The sequence below is a fragment of the Panthera tigris genome, chromosome B2 (assembly GCF_018350195.1).
Source record: "Panthera tigris isolate Pti1 chromosome B2, P.tigris_Pti1_mat1.1, whole genome shotgun sequence".
NCBI lineage: Eukaryota > Metazoa > Chordata > Mammalia > Carnivora > Felidae > Panthera > Panthera tigris.
In genome coordinates this window covers 58,759,070-58,781,598 of record NC_056664.1, presented here as the reverse complement: position 1 = coordinate 58,781,598, position 22,529 = coordinate 58,759,070, and the positions used below count along the sequence as shown (strand labels likewise).

The 22,529-nt window shown below is 35.2% G+C and overlaps 1 protein-coding gene across 1 annotated transcript in view; it reads left to right on the top strand.

The window, feature by feature from the left end:
* Positions 1 to 22,529, top strand: part of EYS (eyes shut homolog) — a 1,764,056-nt gene that overhangs the window by 250,669 nt on the left and 1,490,858 nt on the right. Inside the window, 1 exon segment of the mRNA XM_042986616.1 lies at positions 363 to 493. Within this exon segment, the coding sequence (XP_042842550.1) occupies positions 363 to 493 (131 nt within the window).

The following is a 22,529-nucleotide window of genomic DNA, read 5'->3' as shown; positions in this document are numbered from 1 at the left end:
GCATTCCTCACAGCTCTGGGTGCCAAGAGCAAGCATCCTAAGATAAGTAGACAGACATTATCTGGCCTTTTCAACATAGCCTTGAAAATGAAAGAGCATCACAGCTTGCTTACCTACAAGGAGGAGAAAGTGATAGTTTCTAATTCTCAGTTTAAGGAATGTTACATTCAAGTGGTAGGAAAAGTGTATGAGATGGGATACACTGTTGTGACATTTTAGAAAATATAATCTTTCATGTCGTTCCACAGAGAACTTCTATATGCTTATGAAAATAGCTTCTATGTCTCTCCAGATAAGAATCATTTCATTTTCTTTGAAATATCCAAAAACTTTTATAAAAAATACTTTCTGATCTTTCCTAGGACACCATGTACATCTGTTCACCAATATTTACAGGCAAGCTTTGTAAGAGACAACTTCAAACACCACAGGAGTCATTTCCTTGCAAGGATAATACCACATGTACAAAATTTGAGAAAGATTATCATTGCAGGTATGATTAATTACTTTCTTATTTTTTGAACAAAATATATGGGTTTTAAAGTCATGTGAACAAAAATAAAACAATGTTCTATTTTAAGCTTAAATTTTATTTAATGGCATCTAATATTCTTTTTCAAGTAGAAGTAGAAACATTTTAATTGGGGTTTTATGAGTTGTTTGTTTTAAATACATACTTAGGATATTCTCAGGCATAATTTGGTCAACAGTTATAAAACATATATTTGTTTTATAACAGAGATATTTAGAATAACTGAATAGTATTTGACGGTGTATAAAGAAGAGATAACTACAAGTATATAGTAGATATACACAGACAGTGTTGTTACTATATTTTAGAAGTATAGAGTAAACCATCTCTCCCTTTAATTTGCAGACCTCGGCTGATAGTTTTTAGTTAGGGTCTTTAGGCAGGATTTGGGGAAATAGTGTTTTATTTAAATAAGAATTTGCTAAAAATTACCCATTTGTAAATGACAGAAGTGACCTAGTTATCCGGGCTTAGAATTTTAGTCCATTTCAAATAGCTTTATGGATACTTTCTCACACCATTAGGAAGTACAATTTGTACTCTTCACACTTGCTTGACTTTTATCTGGCTGCTTAAAGTAAGTTCTGTTGGGCATTACTGAAGGGCAATAAACAGCCTCAAAATCTTAGAATATTCATAAAAGCAGAAAATTATAAGCTATGATACAAGAAAGCCTTAAACACACTGAAAGAAAACAGAATATGCATACACATTACAGATGTACAAAGGACAGAATTTTCATCAATTTCAAAAGGAATCTAAATGCAAAGTTGAAAAAACATGCTAAGCTTTTAAAATGTGACATTTTCAAAAGAAAGTGAAGAGAAGCTTCTTCATTATATCAATATCTTAGAAGATATAACCAGTCCACACAAATTTGTATATGCATTCAATCATATATTAATTTATCAATAAATTCAATTTTTATTCTTTTAAAAATGTTGACTTTTTAATTTATAATTTATAGCTCTGAGCCTTATAGTGCAAGTATATTTGTAAAGATACTTAGAAAAATGATCATTTAAAAGAATGGGTAGTGTTTTATAAATATGGGTAAAGATACACTCACATATAATATTGATTTCATTTTTTAAGTATGATGATATTATTGGCCCTTATTTTTAGCATTATTGTGGTTGTGTAGAAGGCTTTGTCTTAAATTTCATCATCAACAGGAAAGCTAGATAGCATTGTTGCCAACTCTTAATTGATTGTTCTATTATTAATTAATTGACTTAATTTTAAAATGATGGAGTTTGGTCTTGAATGCTTTGTTAAACACGTGCTAGATAGGATGAACACTGTAGAAATTCCAGTTAGGTTTCCCTGAGATGGATGAAACATGTCACGTGGGTAGGCTAGTTGTAACAACTTTGAAGCAAACTTACTCATGAAATTAATGTGAGCCCCACGATATGTGTTCTTGTTGTTGAAATTACCACATTCTTCAAGAATTGGCAAAAATTGTGTTTATCTCCAATCTACTTAAATAAAAACATGGTCCCCTTCTTTGGTTAAATAAGACTCTTTATTAATGGAAGGTAAACTATAAGGAAAGTGAAGAGGAGTGTAAAAACAGAACTGCTTCAACAAGACACAAATAACAAGTCTAATTTGAATGATGAGTGAAAACCTAAGCCTCAGAAATAAGTAGGAGTGTGATACAGATGTGGAACACAAGACCTGAATTTCCAGTACCCAGATTCCCACACCCTAAACTCACACTGATAGTCAAACACATTTCTACCTCTGACTCAAAGAAACGATAAAGACAGAATATAAATTAATAAATCATGAAGTTGAAACAATGACAAAAAATAGTCTTGGAGCCTTTTTTTCTTGTCTCAAAGGAGATTAAGGGAATGATTGAAAATAATAAGAAAAATGAAAGCGCTGCAACTAAAATACCTTTAAATAAAAAAAAAACAATTTATCCATGCATAGCTATCTTAAAAGGTATTTTTTCCCCTAGATTAATGATTTTCACACTTTGGCTGTAACACATTTTAGCTGCATTAGAATCTCCTAAAGGGCTCTTTAAAACACAAACAGCTATTTCCCACCCCTAGAGTTTCTAATTCAATAAATCTGGGATGGGGAATGCAAATGTGCATTTTTAACAAATCTCAAGTGATGCTGCAACTGCTGTTCTGGAGACCATACTTTAAGAATTACTGGTTAAGAGGAGCTGAGCTCAGACAGCATTAATGCTGAAAACCCTCCTTATTTCTTTCCCTCCTACATCCATACACCTCAACCCAAGCATTTCCTCTGTATTCTGAATTTGGGAGAAAAAAAATGTGGGGTTGGGAAGGAGTGAAATGAAGTGAGGAGAATAGAATACTGATGATGGTATCAGTTTCTCTGTTTAAGCATATGGACTAGATCTGAATTCCTATGATTAGATGAGAGAGGAACTGAAACAAAATGACCCCCTTGAAAAAGAGAGTAAACCGTTAGTTATAAGAATTTATTTGGTATCTAGTGACCACAAGCAACACAGTGTCAGAAAGGAGTCAATTTTTACTTGTGTCTATAAACTACCATTTCTCTCAACACCTAGACTATTGAAACCTTTAGATGTCTGTGAACTTCGTATAAAAAAGTCATTTTTAAGAGCAATAAGTAGCAGTAGTGAAGCATCATAAATAGCATTGCTGGGAGCAAGTGGCGTACAAGTGGACCCTCGTGAAAATGGAAAATGGATAATTGATGCCTTAGAGTATCAGACAGGTAGAACTTTGGTGATTTTCTGATATGACTGAGGAATATTTTAGCCAGGGAATCAATACATTGGTTAAAATTTTTTAAATAAAGTGCAGTTTGGGAGATACAGTGATTGCTGAAAATGAAAGAAATTATTTAGAAGAATGCTTGAAAAGGTTGTCTGAATATTCAAAGGAAACCAGCTGTGGTTCACTCAGAATAATCCAGAAGAGTTGAATGAAAAGAATAAAGGATTTGAGAAGGACTAAAGGAAAATAGCAACGTGTGATTGATCATCCCAAATTTAGGAACAGTGTGGAGCTGTTTCCCTTCCACACTGCTGAAAGGAAAGCTAAGAATGCAGTTAATAGAAACCAGGGAGAGAACTGTAGCTGTAGTATAGAACATTCTGACATGAACTATGAACTTATGTAAACACAGTTACTGACAACCTACAGTCTGTCGGTGTGGGAGTAGAGGAAATGAATAGCTGACCTTATTCTCCTCTCACCTCTGACTTTCTGCAAGTATAGCACATTAGTAGGACCTGGCAGAAGTCACAGGTCAGCATTCTGAAATACAGTAGAGGATGGATGAGGATGAAAAGAAAGCATCTTGGAAGAAACTGTCCAGTACTGTCCAAAGCAATGTACAAGAGGTTAAGATAATGAATTGCAAGTTATAAGACATTAGAGAGGATTATGCTGAGGGAAATAGAGATAGGTGTCTTTGGAGGGGGTGAAAAAAGGATCAGATCTCAGAGACTATGATAGGTTGGATGTCTCCCTATCTGTGGCTCCTGAGAAGCAGATCCTTGATGTATCCTCTAAGAGGAAGCAGTGACTCTTAATGTAATTACACTATGATGATGTAAGAAGGCTGCACACTGAGTTTTCATGGCTCTCAAATACACAAAGACCCAGAAGCTACACAAGGGTTTGACCAGAAGAGTGGTATAACCTTTAGAGTCAGCACTGGCTAGACAATGAGGTCATCCATAGTGAATGTTTTGGTAAGGACATCTTTTCCCATTTCCAGCGTTAGGACTTGACAAGGAAATGGGAGACCAGAAACCAGAGAATTTTCTCTACCATCATTGCTCTCTGTTTACAAAGGTGAAAGAAGGGTTTTTTTTTAACCCTTTTTTGTTTGTTTAGACACAGAAAGCAAACTTGTTTTAAAGTAAATTTGACACTTTTTTGCACTTTGATACCTTAAATAACCATTTGGCAGAAAGTCTACAAAACAGAATCTCCTGCTGGAGATTTTAGAAGAATGTAAAATGTCAAACTCTATAGTGACATCAAAAAACTTTCTTGAGCAGTGTAGCTGAGCTACTGGATGCCATCTGACAGCCATCAGGAAATCCAGCAAGAGGACACAGCCAAAATATACATAAGTGTAAGGCTGAGAGGATTTTTAAAAAGCCAGAATCAGTCTCACTCTGCATAAAGTCAGGACTACTTGCAAATTATTTGATTACATGGACCAGTAAATCTGGTATCAGTTTAATGTATTTGAATTGGGATTTTGTTATTTATAACAAAATTTTTAAAGCAGTACATTGGTAGTCTATGTAAACCAAATTTCATTCAATCACATATTTTAAATATGTGATTTTAAATCACATATTTTAAATCCTTTGTAGTATTCATCGTCCTATTTTTCACCTTATTATTAATCATCTTCTGAAAGATGACAAAATGTTCCTACAATATGGTTGACTACTTCATAGACTATAATTTTGAATTGCTATGAATGTCTATTCTCTTGTGCCATACTCAAGGGAATAACTGTGTTTTAATCATTTTTGTATCTTTGGAACCTTTTACTATGTAACACATAGAATATTTTCTAAAAAGCTTATTTAATTCATTATTTAATTTGTTTATAATAAATATTTTGTATTTCACTGAGATGGAAAGTCTTACCTCTAGATGTGAAATGAAATGAGTCATTCATTCATTAATTTCATAACTATTTATTTAGTACCTCCTTTTCCTTAAACTTTCTTATTGTAATAGAAACTTTTCTGCAGCAGTAGGAAAAAAGAAAGGAAAAACAGGCAAAATGCCCTTATCTTAATAAACTTATATTCTAGGAGGGAGATACTGTTTTGAAGAGTCACTCTGACTCCCTTTTATAGAATAGACTTTGGCTGTATGATCCCAAGGGAAGAAGCAGGGAGAACAGCTAGGATGCTATTGTGATAATACAGCCTAGAGATAGTGATGACTGGGACTGCTACTAAGGTGACATGTGATGATGGCAATTAATGATCACATGTAGAATATATTTCCTTTTTTTAATGTTTATTGTAATTTTGAGAGAGAGAGAGAGAGAGAGAGAGAGAGAGAGAGACAGACAGACAGTGTGAGTGAGAAGGGGCGAGAGAGAGAGGGAGACACAGAATCCAAAGCAGGCTCCAGGCTCAGAGCTGTCAGCACAGATCCCAACGTGGGGCTCAGACTCACCAACCAAGAGATCATGACCTGAGCCAAAATGGGCGCTTAACAGACTGAGCCACCCAGGCGCCCCTGGAATATATTTCTAAAGAAGATTCAGGTTTTTCTGAAGGACTGGATAAAAAAAAGGTCATGGGTTACTCTAAGGTTATTCACTCCATTGAAAGATTAGGAATAGAATTTTCTAAAATGGGGATATCTGGAAGAAGAGAAGTATGGTTGAGAGGCATAGAAATCAGGATATCAGTGTGGCACATATAAGCTGAGACACATAATAGAGTCGAGTGAAGATATTTAAGGTAAGCTTTCAGGTATGCTTGTTGCTATTTTAAAGGAGGTGTCTGGGTGACATATATACATTTGAAAGCTAGTCATATAGAGATGACATTTAAAACCAGGAAACCTGGGCACCTGGGTAACTCAGTCAGTTAGGCATTCAACTTCGGCTCAGGTCATGATCTGACAGTTTCATGAGCTCGAGCTGTGTGTCAGACTCTGCACAGAGTGCATGGAGCCTGCTTGGGATTCTCTCTCTCTCTCTCTCTCTCTCTCTCTCTCTCTCTGACCCTCCCCTGCTCATACGCTTTCTCTTTCAAAATAAATTTTAAAAAACTAATAAATAAAACAAGAAACAAATTAAATTAGTTTGCAGTGAATCTTGATAGGGAAGTGAGAGGTTTGCAGACTGAGACCATGGACCCAAGAGAGTTTAAGGAATGGAATATGAAGCTAAAAAGTAGCGGTCAGTGAATTGGGGTGAAAAAAAAAATGCAGAGGGTCATTACAGAAACTATAAAATATTTTAAGAATATTAAGACAGTGCCAGACTTTTCAAAGAATGTGGTTAGATCTAGTTAGAGGTAAGTGAAAATTGATCTATGCAATTGGCAATTGGAGATAATGTATTGTTTTCTAAAAAGAACAATTTGACAGAATTATAGGAAAAATTTGCTCCCTATATGGGGAAGGAAGGAAAGAAGGAAGGAAGGAAGGAAGGAAGGGAGGAAGGGAGGGGCGCCTGGGTTAAGTTAAGTGTCCGACTTCAGCTCAGGTCACGATCTCACGTTCCGTGAGTTCGAGTCCTGCATCAGGCTCTGGGCTGATGGCTCAGAGCCTGGAGCCTGCTTCCGGTTCTGTGTCTCCCTCTCTCTTTGCCCCTCCCCCGTTCATGCTCTGTCTCTCTCTGTCTCAAAAATAAATAAACGTTAAAAAATAAAAATAAAAAAAAAGAAAGGTAAAGAAAAGAAGGAAGGAAGGAAGAAAGAAAACAAAAGGAATGGGAAAAAATATTGATTAGACACAGTTTACAAGTGAATACAATGAAGGAATTAGGCTTTACCTTTAAAGGATAATAGCAATATAAAGTAGTAGAGTGACAGCTGAAGTAAGTTCAAAGCAGGTAATTTTTAAGTATTAGGTGAAATAAGATGGGATATATAGTACACAAGCAAAGGAATTGGCTTAGATAGGACAGAGTATGTTACATCAATTGTGATAGCAGAAAATGTAGAATATTTATGCTTATAGTTGTTTGAATATGTGGTGTGTAATATTTTGGAAACTGTCTTCTGATTAATTCCTCAAGTGAAGTAGGAAGCAAAGGAGATGAGAAGGTGTAAAATTGTTACATATAATAAGAGGGAAATATAATAACATTATTGATACATAGCAAGAAGGTTCTTCTTGAAATTAGTGAAGATGAATTCATGGTAAAGTATAACATCCTCAAACTACATGTTGTTATTCATATGCCCACATGGAATAGCCTGGATGTTGAATTAAACTGAGGTTAAATTTTGACCAGGCAACAATAATGGAGGGAAATGAGGCATATGACTTGAGGGTATATGCAAGAAGTGAGTATGGAAATGGATCATGTGATATAATCCAGGTACAAGTGAAGACATGATGGAGGATAATAGATATTGATGCGTTGGTAGGATCAGTAGATCATGGGGATTAAGAACTGTTGGGGAGATGGGGCGCCCGGGTGGCTCAGTCAGTTGAGTGTCTGACTTGGACTCAGGTCATGATCTCACAGCTCCTGAGTTTGAGCCCTGTGTCGGGCTCTGTGCTCAGCCCTCGGAGCCTGGAGCCTGCTTCAGATTCTGGGCCTCCCTCTCTCTTTGCCCCAACCCATTCGCATTCTGTCTCTCTCTCTCTCAAAAATAAATAAACATTAAAAAAAATTTTTTTTAAATTGTCGGGGAGAAAAAAGGACTAGGAGTAAGCTAGATAGGGAAATGAGGTTGTGAGTGGAATATGAGATGCTTGAAATTAATATTGGTAATTTAATATTATAGAGGGAAGATCATTATACATGATAGTAGTGTATGGAATACTATAGTGAGAATAGTCTGGGCAGTTAATATGAAGATTGCAATCTTTTTATTTGGGGGGGGCAGGGGAGTAGAGCACAAGTGGGAGAGGGGCAGATAGAAGAGGACAGAGGATCTGAAGCTGACTCTGTGCTGACAGGCTGACAGCGGCGAGGCCAATATGAGGCTTAAACTCACAAACTCTGAGATCATGACCTGAGCTAAAGTTGGGTGCTTAACTGGCTGTGTCCCCCAGGTGCCCTGCAAAGATTGCAATCTTTGAGTTGAGACAGTGCCCTGCCCTCCAAAACGCTAGGATTTTAAATGTATCAACTCTGCAGATATTGAAATAACCAAGTAAGACTGGGATTATTTTACAAAAATATATAATGAGACAGGTGTTAAGCATTAAAGAATATAGTGAATGTCCAGGAAGGTCAACCATGAAAGGAACAAGAAGATATATGTATAGCATGGTTTAATGGCATCATCCTCCACTGAGATTTTTTGAGGAGAAGGCTTGGACACTGATCCTTCTGAAGCCACAATGAGGAAAAAAGACACCTACCTGACATCTAGCCACTAAATATGAAGGGAGAGGGAGAAAGAGTAGCCATGACTGAAAAGATTACAGTGAAAATGAAAAATGTGTGCAGAGATGATTGGGGGGAAAGAGTCAGATGGTGAGGAAAGACCTAGGATGCTCTAAGTTCTTGAGGTGTCTGAGGTAAATGGTGACAAAGGGTTAACCATGATGGTCACAAACATAGATCATGGTGGGGCGACAGTGAGTTTTGGCATCAAGTTAGGGGTGTGAGGTCTTGTCAGAACTCACAGAGCTAGTGGACAGCTCTTCAAAGGCAGTGCTAAAGTGGCAGGTCACTATGGGCACCATTTCATTTATATGAGTGGAAATATCCAAAGCATTGCAGACCACAGCTCCAGTGTGGCTTTCTAGGACTCCTGATCACCTAACTGATGGAGGTGCTCAGGTGGTGAAGGGAAGGGCATTGTGGCCTGGAATACAGGATTCTGAATCCTCCTCTATACGCTAGTTTGGGAAGGATTTGTAACATAAGACCACATAAAGGCTTTGAAGACTATATTGAACCATAGTTCTAATCACACACACATACATACACACACACACAAACACACACACAGGAAGATACATTTATTTATTGTAGTATTTACTGAATGCAATGACTGTAATATTTTCTATATGTAAAGACAATCACATTCTAAACATTCAGTATAAAATGAGGAAACCTTAAAATGAGGAAATACATGTTAATAAAAGCAGTCAGTATATTTCTCTCACAATTTTTTCTGACCTGAAAATCAATTGGGTTAAACAAATATTTATTGAGAGTCATCTTTGTAAAAGACACCATAAGTAGATATTGGAAAAATATATAAATACTATATCTTTAAAATCACAAATTTTGTGATAGGCATATTTTTGCTTTCTAAATTTTATTTTTTCTACTCAAATTCCAAGATTATTCCTGGTATATGAATGGTGTATATAATAATGTTCTATTTTATTCTCTCACCTTTTTTTTTTTTAGTTTCCCTGTTTCCTACTCACTGGGTTGCAATTACAGCCTGCTTGCCCTGCTTAAGTGTCAATTCAATGTATTAACATATTTTTTTTTCCTCAAGTCAGTTTCAGCATTTCATTAGTCTGCGTGACAGCCATGGGTAGAATTAGGGTTTTCAGTTTGTGTCACAAGTAAACCTAATTAAGCATGCAATGTGACTTTGAAAAAGAACATTGTAGACACAGAAATGCATAGGTCAACATACTTCCTTTCAACATATAATAAAATTATATTTTCACATTAATTCTAAAAGATGCTTTTTAAAATAGAAATCACACATTTGGATCAGAATTTGTTAATTAATGGAGTACTTCCATTTGGTCACTCAGTAATTCTAAGCTAATAGGAAGCCTCAATTTCTTGGAGTTAATTATATCAAAAGCTAGTTGATGCATTTTTCTTTGCCTGAAATCAATAGCCATATTTATAAGACTAACTTCCTCTTTTGAATAAATCATCCTGAAATTTAACATAGAAAAAGTTTGTTAAGTTTATGGTTTCATAATTTCAGATGCTGGTTATAAACTATATTAAAATGGAAAATATCTAGGACATTATTGGCATTTCCTCATCAAGAATAGCTAGCTTCTGATACTGTTAATATAATTTTATACTTTCAGGGAAGTTATAATTGGCAGAAGTCATTCTCAAATCTGATCCCCTAAATACCTCATTTTGAGAAGATATGTTCACATCTGTATTACCTTCTTCCCATTAGTCCTGGACTAATTTCCTTGTAAATAATAAATAATGAAGCGTTATGACTGAAGTTAGTGCATACCTCTATGCATGAAGGTTGACTCAACATTGTGTGACCTCTAAGTCTTTCATGGCATACCTGATCAGATGAATCTTAGCCCCATAATGGTCTGCACAATGTCTAACACTTCTTAGTATCCAATACTCTTTTGCTATGCCTTCTGGATCTCATTTTGTCAGCAGCAAATTCTCTAAAACCCCAATCTCGTTTGTATACTTTCTTCTTCTGACTGAAACCTGAGGGCCTATAATCCCCTTAAGTGGCTACTATACCTTCTTCCACAACCTGTGTACCACTGGTAAAGAAATGTATAGATAGCCTTGCCCTTGTTGTCATATTTTTCTTCCTCCTTCTGAAAAGCTTGTCTACTTTTAGCCTAGGACATCAGCTATACTATTCTCTCTCTAACTCATTGTTTCTCCCTCCCACATCTCCTTTTCAAGTATCTTTTCCTCTCCCTTCCTGTCCATCTTCTACTAAAGGCTTTAGCCTCTGGCTTGCTGTCCTTTTCTCTAGCACTGCTGCCATCTTCCTTGATGACTTTGATATTCACCTTGTAAATTCACCCATCTTGATTATTTAAATCCTTTGACAATTTTTTTGCAATGACTTTTTCCTCCTCCTCCTGATCTTGGCAAATTTCCTATGGTCATATGTTATAAATTATCATGACCTGCAATTGCATGCCTACGACACCTTGATTTAAGTTGCTACTCTCTGATCACCAACTCATGTATTTCAAGTTCACTCATTCATGTACTTTAACACCAAAATTATGTAATGTTTTTCTACAACCAGTATGCACCTCTAATTATTTGACTGCAATTGCTTTCCTCTGCCATCACCCTTGGACTTAGTCTTTGTTTTACTTTTTAAAATCATACCCATACTTCCACTCTTAAACTCATTTTCTCTCTTTTTCTATGTTATAATGACCTGAAAACACAAAGCCTGTTTAATTCTACATCCCATCTGGTAAACATGGATCTAGTTTCTTTCATACATGTCTGATGTCGCATCTCAAATTTAATATATTCCATATCAATGTGTTGATTTTCAATTCCTGGATAAACGTGATATTCTGTAAGCATTCTTTAGACTTAACATTTGATTTCCTGGTGTCTATTTTAGCCCCCTTCTTGTCCATTATCAGCAAATCCTTTAAGTTCTCTCATAAATACTTTTAATGAATATGAACACTTTTATCATTATGAGGTTAACATCCTTGTTCAAGCCACAAAAAATTCTCATCTGGAACAGTTTGATACCCCTCCCCCCACTTGACCTCCTTGTTTTGACTCTTCATTTAAGTATATGGAGGACATTAAATGAAAATCTCATTAAGAAAGCAGTGATTTGAGTGAGGTGATGGAACATGCAACTTCCAGGAGAAAAAATGTCCATGAGAGAGAGAGTACTCCATGCACAATCACTGGCCTACTGAGGTCACACTAATGAGACCAGTGTCACTGGTCTGGAAAAAGAAGGGGAAGGTTGTGAAAATGGAGAGTAAACCAGAGATGAGACAGTAGCAGACCATGCCTGCTGCTCTAAGTCTTTGAGTGTTACTCTAAGTAAAATAGGAAGTATTACAGTGTTGCTGGCAAATGAAGAACATTGTCTTGCCTATATTATTTTAAAATGGTACTTTGTTGTGTTGAACTGTAGAGTGACACAGATAGAGGCAAAGAGATCTGTTAGGAGTTAATGTAGTAGTCTAGATAGGAGAAGATAGTGATTTGGAACAGGATAGGAAAGAGAGGAATGGTAAGAAGTGGTTGAATTATGGACACATTTTTAAGATGGAATCAATTGGATATCCCCTTATACTGGATTGAATTAAAGAGAATAAGAGTAAATATATTAGAGGACAGATTTGCCATCATCTCAGATTTGCCATTATAGTGGTAAAACTATAGTTAAACTAAGTATGAGATAGTTTGCTTCTTTATCATCTCTTCCACACAAGACAGTGTATTTGTTTTTACATATGTTACTACTCTGCCACTACCACTCAATGGGTTCCCGTAACATTTAAATAAAATATAAATTATTTAAAATGCTTAGAAGGCTAGCCATAAACTGCTTCTGCCTATTTCTCTACCATCATCTATGTTCCCTTTGATTACTCAACTGCTGAAACTTGAGTCTTTGAGAAGTTTCTGGAATACCTTAAGCATCTCCTATTTTCAAGCCTCTGTTATTTGTTGATCTCCTATTTAAAAGGCATTTCCCCCAGAAACTGTGATGGTTTGATATGCACTTCATTGAGTGTTTTGCTCAAATATCTCCTCAAAATTTCTTTCCTGTCAATCTTGATAAACATTTGAAAATAGTTCTACTCAATTATTCTCTCCACATTTACTTGGCTTGTTAGCTTGCTTTCTTGATTGCTTCCTTTCAGCACTTATCATTATCTGTAATCATAATTTTATGTATTTATGATTTTTCTCCTGCCCCCTAGTCTAACATATTTATTTTTGTATTTTTTTTTCTGACAGAGAGAGCATGGGAGTGGGGAGGGGAGGGAAGGAGGAGCGGGAGAGAAAGAGACTCTTAAACAGGCTCCAAGCTCAGCGTGGAGCCCAATGTGGGGTTCCATCTCACAACCCTGAGATCATGACCTAAGCCAAAATCAAGAGTGGGATGCTTAACCAACTGAGACTCCCCAGGTACCCCCTGCAGTCTAACATATAGTAATGCACAGGGATCACTATTCTAATATTTTAATACTGCTTTTTTTCTCTAGGTTTGAAGTATATCATGCTAATTTTCATTAAAAAATACAGATATTTTTGTCTAATAGCATTGTTTAAGGTTTAAAGAACTATAAAAGAGGAATCATTTATTTTCTTGAGATCCAGAAAATTACTCAGTTTCTCAGTTAATGCAAAAAAAGTTAAATTGATAAAATGAATAGTATATAAGTTAGGCATCTGCCTATGCCCTTACAAGTCACAGAAGACAAGTGTATAGTGTTATTGCAAAGCTTCTATTGTAAGGATAGGTCTTTATTTACCTCAAAGGGTTTTTTCTAAGAAGTGGAATAGGTACATGACAGTGTTGAAATTGATACAAGTAACTCTGCATCAGAATTTCCATCTATAGATTATGAAACCAAAGGAGACAAAAGTAAACCACAATGCTTTCTATGTGACAAAAAATTACAACTCATTTATAACAGAGTGGTACAGACCCAGAAAAAAAAAAAAGTAACAAAACCTCCTCCAAGTGTCCAAACAAGTGTTAGGAGTATTTCAAGATAACAGAATCAGAGAAAATTATTTGGAGTTACTTTATAACTGCCGCCTTCCATTTCCTAGAAGGGTATAGAGTTTGAAAGAGCCATTTCAGCAGCTAGAAAACTTTAAGCAAGAATATGCTCCCAATCCATGAGTGACACTGTTGATATGCTGTATTTGAAGCTAGCTGTTTAAAAATATCAAATAATTTTTAATTTTCAATTTTCATTTTTTGTTTTTTTCTGCAGTAGTTACTTCCTTATTTTAGTGTATTACTGCAATAATTTTCCTACCAATTATTTATAACAGCATGGAACATTTCAGGTTTAATTTTATTAAGTTTATGTTTTCCTCAATATTTTGGAAACTATATTTTGAAAACTTGTAGTTAAAATATGCTAAATATTTAGGTTCATTGATTTTTACGTGAATTCTCTACGTCTTAAAAATAAATAAATGAAACACATGCCAGTATTTCTGCATTACATGAATTATTTGTCAAAATGCTGGTGATGAAGTTTTGCTGTCATTACTCTGTTTTATTTAATGTTGTGTTCCCAAAAGAGCCTGACACTTCTCATTAAAATCAGTAGCATGTATTCCATAGGTCATTGAACAAAGTTTGGGGTACTCTGTCCAAGAATCAGAGTAAAGCTAATTGTCTAATAAATATTGGCTTAATTGACAAAATGCAACCCAATAATGGAGATACATTTCAGGCAGTTAAAGGAAATCATTTCAGGAGAAAAAAGAAATGGAGAAGATAAAAATGTGTTTTATTCTCCCCTAAATTTTCCACTAAAAATATTTTATTTCCATTATCTTTGCTTTTCCTTGTATCTTTTTCAGGTCCTCTGTTCTTCTATATATTATCTCCCTTTTTACCATGAAAACTAATACCTTAAACATTTTCATCACAGTTATTTATGTCCCTCTTACTCTCTAGTTTTACAAAAAATATTTACCGTTTCTTACTACTTTCATATTTATTATACAACAATATTTTTTACAAAAAATGTAATTATACATTGTATATTCTAAGAACATGTTGATCTGTAAGGCATTTCTTTCCCTTCTCCCCATACTTCTTTGACAAAAATGGTTGCTAGACACCTTGAACAACTACAATGAGTTAGGTCTTAGCTTCCCTGACTATCTCAACAGAAGCAACCCATGCAGATTCTCTTGCTTTGTGAGCTAGCAAGCGTTTGTAAATTACCAGAGAGACAACAGAACAATAACCAGAAAAGAGTGGCTACTCCATCAATATAAATACTTTGACTATTTGAGGGTAGGTCAAAATCAGCCTACTTAAGTATTCTTCTCCTTTGCCATAGTTAACTAAGTTCTGAATTTAAGGACTGAAGGCTTTCAGATGTTCAGTGATACCAAGGAGGAGAGAAGCCAGATCCATGTCCCTAAGGAAAGGACTGATGTCCTGGCTGCTTCAATTTTATTGGCCCAATATTCCTTCCATTCACGGAAGGATACCCCACCTAAGACACTGAGTTAGCAAAGAAAAATATTGCATGCAATGGAGGCCAGAGACTTAGGAGAGGAACAGGAGTTAAAATAAAACCAATACAACTTGAGAATATTAAAATTTCTGGAGGAAAGAGAAGTCATATCAAATTAGATAACTGTAGTCAAAATAAGTGAAAAGATTCAAGAGGAAAATACAAAGATATATGTACATATCAAGTCTACAGCTAAAAAACATACTATTCCACTTCACGTAGGTGGAAAATTGAAAGGAAATTGGTGACCCAAATTATGGAAATCTAGAATGCTTTATGGAAGATTTTAAAGTAGAGAAAAGAGTAAATTTACGGGGATCTGGTTTTATCTTCATGTACATTCATGACCTAACCCTAAATTTATCATGGTTTTATGAAATAGTAATTGTCTCATGGGCAACTGTCCCTGATGCACACTTAGTAAAATAGCAAACACCTGTGCTTTCTATATACTTTAACCTGATATACTTTTCTCTTGAAATATTCTACAGCTAAGGTCTTTATTTTCTGTCATCTACCACTAAAAGATGAACCTCATGAGAGAAAACAAAACAAAACAAAAAACTTATCCATCGAATATGCACCATGGCTAGAAAAATAACTATCTACAGTAGGAGCTCAAGGATTAAAAATAACTATCTACAATAGGAGCTCAAGGATTATTTATTGAAGAGCTTAATATGAATTAGTTAATGAATCATGAAAAAAAATTGAGTATCTTGGAGAATAGATCAAGGAGATGTAACATGTACTTGATAGCCGCTCTAGAAGGAGTAAAAAGAACATATGAAGGAGAAGCAATAATTAATCAAATTGTAGAATATTTCTTTGAGCTGGAGCAAGAGCTGAGTCTGAGTATTAAAAATGCTCTCTATCCAAGCTAGATTGATGATAAAAAAAAAAAAACACATAATGAAATATCTATCAAGCTTTAAGGCAGGAAAAAACAATTTACCTACAAAGGAAAAGTAACCAGTATGGCATCGCATTGTTTAATTTCAACACCAGTAGCTTCGGGATAGTGGTATAGCATTTATAGATTTAGAAAACATCTGTAGACTACCAGGAGAAAATATTGCCTCCCCCAAATCTTACACATGACTACTATATATTGGGTGGTGAGAGAACTATTTATATTTATGCAGACAATCAGAAAACTTAACATCCAGGTGATCTATATGAAGAAGGTAACTGGAAAATATTCTTTCTAAAAATAAAATGTAGTAGAATAGAAATGTCAAAAAGGGAATATGAAGTAAAAATGAGGGTGTTGAAAAAAATGAAGATTAAAATGTGTGCTTGTGCGTGTACATGTGCATGTACTCACATATGTGTACATATACTCACATAGGTAAATATAAATAGATAATGATAGAATATCTAGGTACATATATAAAATAGGTGCTAAAATAGGATTCCTGAAACCGATGGGGCATCCAGTGGAAGAAATCTTATTTAAGGTGTAGAACTAAAAGAAATAAATTATTTGAGCAAGGTCCCAAGATTTATAAATGGAAAGGAAAGGAATGTAGACATCATGACGAAGAACTATGGGGTTCCATAGGGAAGATTATGTACCCAGATTGATGAAACAATTAGCAATTTTTTTGCCCCCCCCCACACCAAAGTAAAGATTATGTGATTGACAATACATCAAGGAAATAGAAGGTTACCATTAGTGGAATATAAATGTTTGAGAGCCTTTCTGAACTATGAAGAGGAGAAGTACAATAAATAGCAACTGAAATCAGAATAAAAGAAATAATATAAGAACATATTAAATATGATAACATATTAAAAGTATGAAGAAAATTACCAAATACTAATTGGCACTGTGTAGTTTTCTTCCTGTTAATAAATGTGAACAGGATTTCAAATTTTGTTCATTCTGGCTTCTGAACATCTCTTCTATTTGTTTATTCTTCTCTATACTGCTATAGAGTGTATTTCATTTCTCCTATATTACTATAATAGTCCATGATTAGTCTCCAAAGTACAGTTTTCCACAAACTCAACCTCCATTCTCCTGCCAGACTAGTTATAAAAGATCTAGGCATATTGAAGCAAATTTCAATTTTTAAATTGATGTCATCATACTTCAGGATCAAATCCATATGAAATCCAGATAGTTTATATGTCATGAACACTGAGGATGCTGCAGTGGAGGCATATAGCTGTCTGATATGGAGTTAGGCAAAACTGGAGTTAAGTATGCATATTCATTAACTGGTCTTAATGGAATAATGCCTAATAAAGGCATTTAACTGTGGTCATGACTACTTGCATTTATGCATGTAAGGTAACATATGTTGAACTTGGAAATGCATAGAGGAAGGAAGGAAGGAAGGAAGGAAGGAAGGAAGGAAGGAAAGAAAGAAGGGGAGAAGAAAGGAAGGAAGGAGAAAAAGGAAAATAAAAGAGGAAAGATTCTGTGAAACCCTAAAAGAAAATTTCTCTCCAAAAAGGAGAATTCATCTCAAGGGTGGGAATGAGTACCAGTACCTGGATTCATCCATTGAACTCCTGAACTCCTGATTGTAAAGAGCTATGTGTAAATCAAAGGGATCTAAGTATGCAGACTTCTGCTATGAGAATCATTTAAATGCATGGATCTCCAAGGAGGTAAAACAGTTACCTAGCTACTTTATAGCAAAAGTTTGAGTAATAGAGGTTATGAGTGAAGTAGGCAAAGCCATGGCCAGTGGAAGGCTGAGAAGCAGCGTGGACTGACAGTGTTAATGACATGCACAGTAGAAAGTTTGGCATGGTTGGGGTAGAGTAGATGTGGAGGTATGAGCAGTAAAGTTAACACAGTGTTCTGGGAAGAGTGGCAGCTGTTGCAGTAGAGCCAGCATGGAGATCAGTGTTACAGTTCAGGCCCTGGAGAATTTGAGTTTATAAAATGATCACAGTATAAGGAGAAATAGAGGCATGAGCAGCACCATGGATTTACGTGATCCCATTATACTAGTGGATGGCAGATAATAGAAGGGAACAGCAGTTTTGAAGGTAAGCAGATGAGGCTTTCCCTTAATTTCAGATCTAAAAGTTGACCTGACACCTCTTTCTCTCTCTGGAGTGTCTCAATCTCACCTTTTTTTTTTTTTTTAACTTCAGTTAAAGAGATTTAAGATAATTATAGTCTTCAATATAATGACGTATTACCATTGATTCATACAAAGCCCATTTCATCATTTATACTTGTTTAGTTGCTTATTTTCTTTTTACTTTTTAATGTTTATTTATTTTTGAGATAGAGACAGAGCATGAGCAGGGAAGGGGCAGGGAGAGAGGGAGACACAGAATCTGAAGGAGGCTCCAGGCCCTGAGCTGTCAGCACAGAGGCCAACACGGGGCTCGAACTCGTCAACTGTGAGATCATGACTTGAGCTGAAGTCAGACGCTCAACCTACTGAGCCACCCAGGCACCCCTAATTGTTTATTTTCTTTCATTTCAGTTCCCTACTTCCAAATCTCCTGGTTTTCAGTCTTACATTTTGATACTTAGGTAACTCTTACAAATTCCTTCATGATCACCTTCTCCTTTCTCTTCTCTTGCTACTCTCATTATTCACTTTGAGCTCTAGTCGTAGAGAACTGCTTATAGTTGCCTGAGAACAAAATGTTTTGTTTCTTCTCAGTTCAAGAGTAAAATATACATTTTATGAGAGAAAAGAAAAGCTAAGATGATGCTAAATTAATTATATTTAAAATATACAATGAAAATTGGAATCATTAACGTGAAACTTTTGATGACCAAGGTTTCTGAAGAAGAATGGACAATTTGGACATGAATTGGTTTCTTGTTTATAATGTCCTTGGATTATTGGTGGTATGGAAGAGTGATGGTGGGCCAGGATGGTGGATTAGAATGACCTCTTACATTAGAAGTTGTCTCCTTTCTGTAGGCGCTTTGGAATATCATGGCAGAAATATGGATGTAAATATATATTTATTACATCTGATTATTTCTTCAGGATAAATTCCTAGAAATATAATTTTGTGTCAATAGATACAACATATTTATTTTCATTTTCAAGTATGGATTTAGTGGTAACTATTATTGTAAATTTTGAGTCTTTTGCGTCCAAATTCTGAAAATTTTGATACTTGATAGATAACTAGCAAACATCTTCTTAGAATCAAGACTAACATATCACAAGAATCATCTCTTTAATAGGAATTTGAATTCTTCATTCATATAAATAAATAAGTCCAGCATCTTTTAGTTAGTTCCACCAAATATTTGTTCTATTCAACCTTTATTTTCATTCAATTTTGGCAATCTATATTTTGACATAAACTTTTTGGCATAATTGCACTAAGGAGTATGTAGTGTTGTTAGCTTCCATTTGTCCTCATATTCCCTTTTGCATTTTTATTTTTGTGTATTTGTGTTCTTTCTCTTGATTTCTTAATTACACATTCTGGAAAAATATATATCTCATGATCTTTTAAAGAAATGACTCTGGCCTCATTAATTGTAGTACTTTTCTCTTGATGCAAAATATAGTCAGCGTAATTTTGTACTAAGACTTCATTTAAAATAAAATTATTGGGCACTGTATTTTGCTTAAAATTTATGCCTGTTGTAATGTCATAGGGAATGTATTAGTAAGCCAGTATAGTTTACTTTATGAAGGTTGAAATATGAATGAAGAAAGGGTAGAAAAGCTAAATATAATAAAGTTTACAGAAAATTGCCAAATATTAGCTATTGTGTTCTGATATTCACACAAACCAGTTCATAAAATGTATCTTTGTTCTTATCAAGCTTTTAAAATATTCTGATTCACTGTGTTTTAAGTGTTTATTTTTTATATTTTATTTCTTCCACTTTTTGCTGTATATTCCCAAATATGAATTATATACTTCTGATGGATTTGGGGGAGGGGGTGAGGTGACAATTCTGACTTTAGTGTTTATATTGAACATATTTTATTTCTACGTACTTTAACGTCAAAGCATTTCATTCTTAACTCTTCGCTCCATTTTATTTTTGTTAGCTACTAAGTCACCTCCCTGTTTATATGCTATTTCACCATATTATTTTCTGTATTGTATTTCATGAAAATCATATCTGTCTAAGTTATTGAGGCAAATATTGATGCTATTTGAAATTTCTTTCTTTTTCATTTATTTTTCCTTTAGAATTTTTCATCTTTACTTGCACTTTTGTAATAGAATTTCTCAAAGCATCTGTATTATTCTAGAGTTTGCTTTTGTTTCTTTTTGTTTGATTTTATTTTCTCTGGTTTAAAGTCTTTTTTTTTTAGAAAGAGAGAGGAATGGGAGAAGGGCAGAGGGAGAGAGAATCGTAAGCAGACTCCACTGCTTAGTACAGAGACTGATACAGGCTCGATCTCACCACTACTATGAGATCATGACCTGAGTCAAAATCAGGAGTCACTCACTTAACCAAGCCACCCAGGCACCCCTGGTTTAAATTCTTGTGTTAAGAATAGTAGCCTTTTCTTTCCTTGCCTGCAGACTGAGTTGTTAGGATGTCATTAGGATGAGGTTCAAGAGCTCCTCTTAGATTTCAAACCATGAGTAGGAGTGTAGGCATGGAAGGTTGATATCCTGTTAACTCAACAGAAAAATTTTCTCATGGATTTCCTTTGCCTTTGGGTTAAACCTCCCTAGGCCAAGTATTATAAATGGTGTTTTGGGGCTTCCTTCTAGGTATGTTGTGAGGGTGCTAATACTTCAGCCCAATTTTTCATAATTAGTGAGTTCTGCTTTTTTTAGAAACATCTTTCTAGGAGTTGAAACCTGTTGATCTGATTTCATGAATGACTATAGCTCTGATCCTTCTCTTTGGAAACCATACTCCAGAATAAGATAAGTCTAAATACTACACTTGTCCTTAGTTAGTCGTCAACAGTTGGATTCATTCCCTCCCAAAGGAAAATTGAGATATGATAAGTATTACTCACCAAACCAAAATTTTAAGTCATTCTGATGTTTCCTTATTCCTGCTACTTCTGTTTTTCTACTCCCAGTAGAAATGAGTGAGAATGCTTCCTTTCATAACCAAGTGATACTTGGAGTGATTTCTGGGTTTCTAGGTAGATCCTCAGAATGAGAGAAGTAAGGTAAACATGTCCTAACAGTTTTTATTAATGGAGTAGCAATAAAATGCATATAAAGTTAGACCATACTTAATTTTAATAACATCTCTAAAACTAGTCATATGACCAAAGTAAATCTCTTAACTTCTCTGAGTTTCTTAATTTAATATAGTGATAATAATATGTATCACAGTGTTTATAAGGATTAAATGTGAAAATAAGAAAATAGTGTGAAAATAATTAAACTAGTGGCTGGAACATAGTAGGTGCTAAAAAATGGATGGCATTGCTGACACAACGGAGGGAATGATTTAATTCTACAAGTTGAAAGTGCCATGCTGTGCCTTGAACAGCAGGGAAAGAGAATTACTAAGTATTTTACTGATGCTGTTTCCATTAAACTGTGTCAACATGGCCTTTGATTCCTTCTTTTATGAAATTCTCCTGTGTTCTTAAAATAAACTTGAAATAATTAATATATTGTATAATTTGCTTCATTATTAAATCAGTTTAAAACAACTTTGCCTTAAGAAGTATTATTTCGGTCTTCAAATCACTAGTATCCACTTTAGAGAGACACATCATCATTTAATTTGGTGCTCCATTCACTTTTGATAGAAAGTTTACTAAATGTGATTTGAAGTACAGGAATATTTCTCACAAATTAATAAGTGAGAGCAAAGAAAGACAGAACACCGTGTGTTCTTAGCATCTTATTGATTACAGCTCATGAATTGAAGTAAACTGGTATCTAGATTTGTTTGTGCATGTCTCAACCTATTGATAGAGATGCTATCAACCAGGGATGCCTGGGGAATCACCCGGGCCAATACCACTTGGGGCGGCTTCTGCATATGTTTCCCCCACAGGAGCCAATGTTATGGCTGGACTGCCCCCTGTGGCTCGTATGATTGCAAGATGCACCTAGCATTAACCATCAGGGATCTTTGAAAAACAAGGTTTAGCATTCCCAAGTTCTGGGGGGTGCAAGGCATGCCCACAGGCCAGCAGCCAAGTTGCTGGCAGAGAGAGAGAGAGGAAATATGTGGACCTAGGTTTCTGCTTTCATTGGAGTCAAGAGTGGGGTGTCTGCAGTTTCACAGATTCATTCTTTACTGGTGAATTTAGAATGAGAGAGTGAGAATTAGGGAGTGGGAAAGGAAATGCAGGGTCACTCAGGTAGTCAGATATTTAGTTACACAGGAGTTTGTTAAAAGGGAACTTCATGGGAAGGGAAGGCCTGGCTTCTGATCTAGTTGTATAGCTAGTAGCTGTGTCATACAGCTGGCAATATATTTACTAGGGATGGAT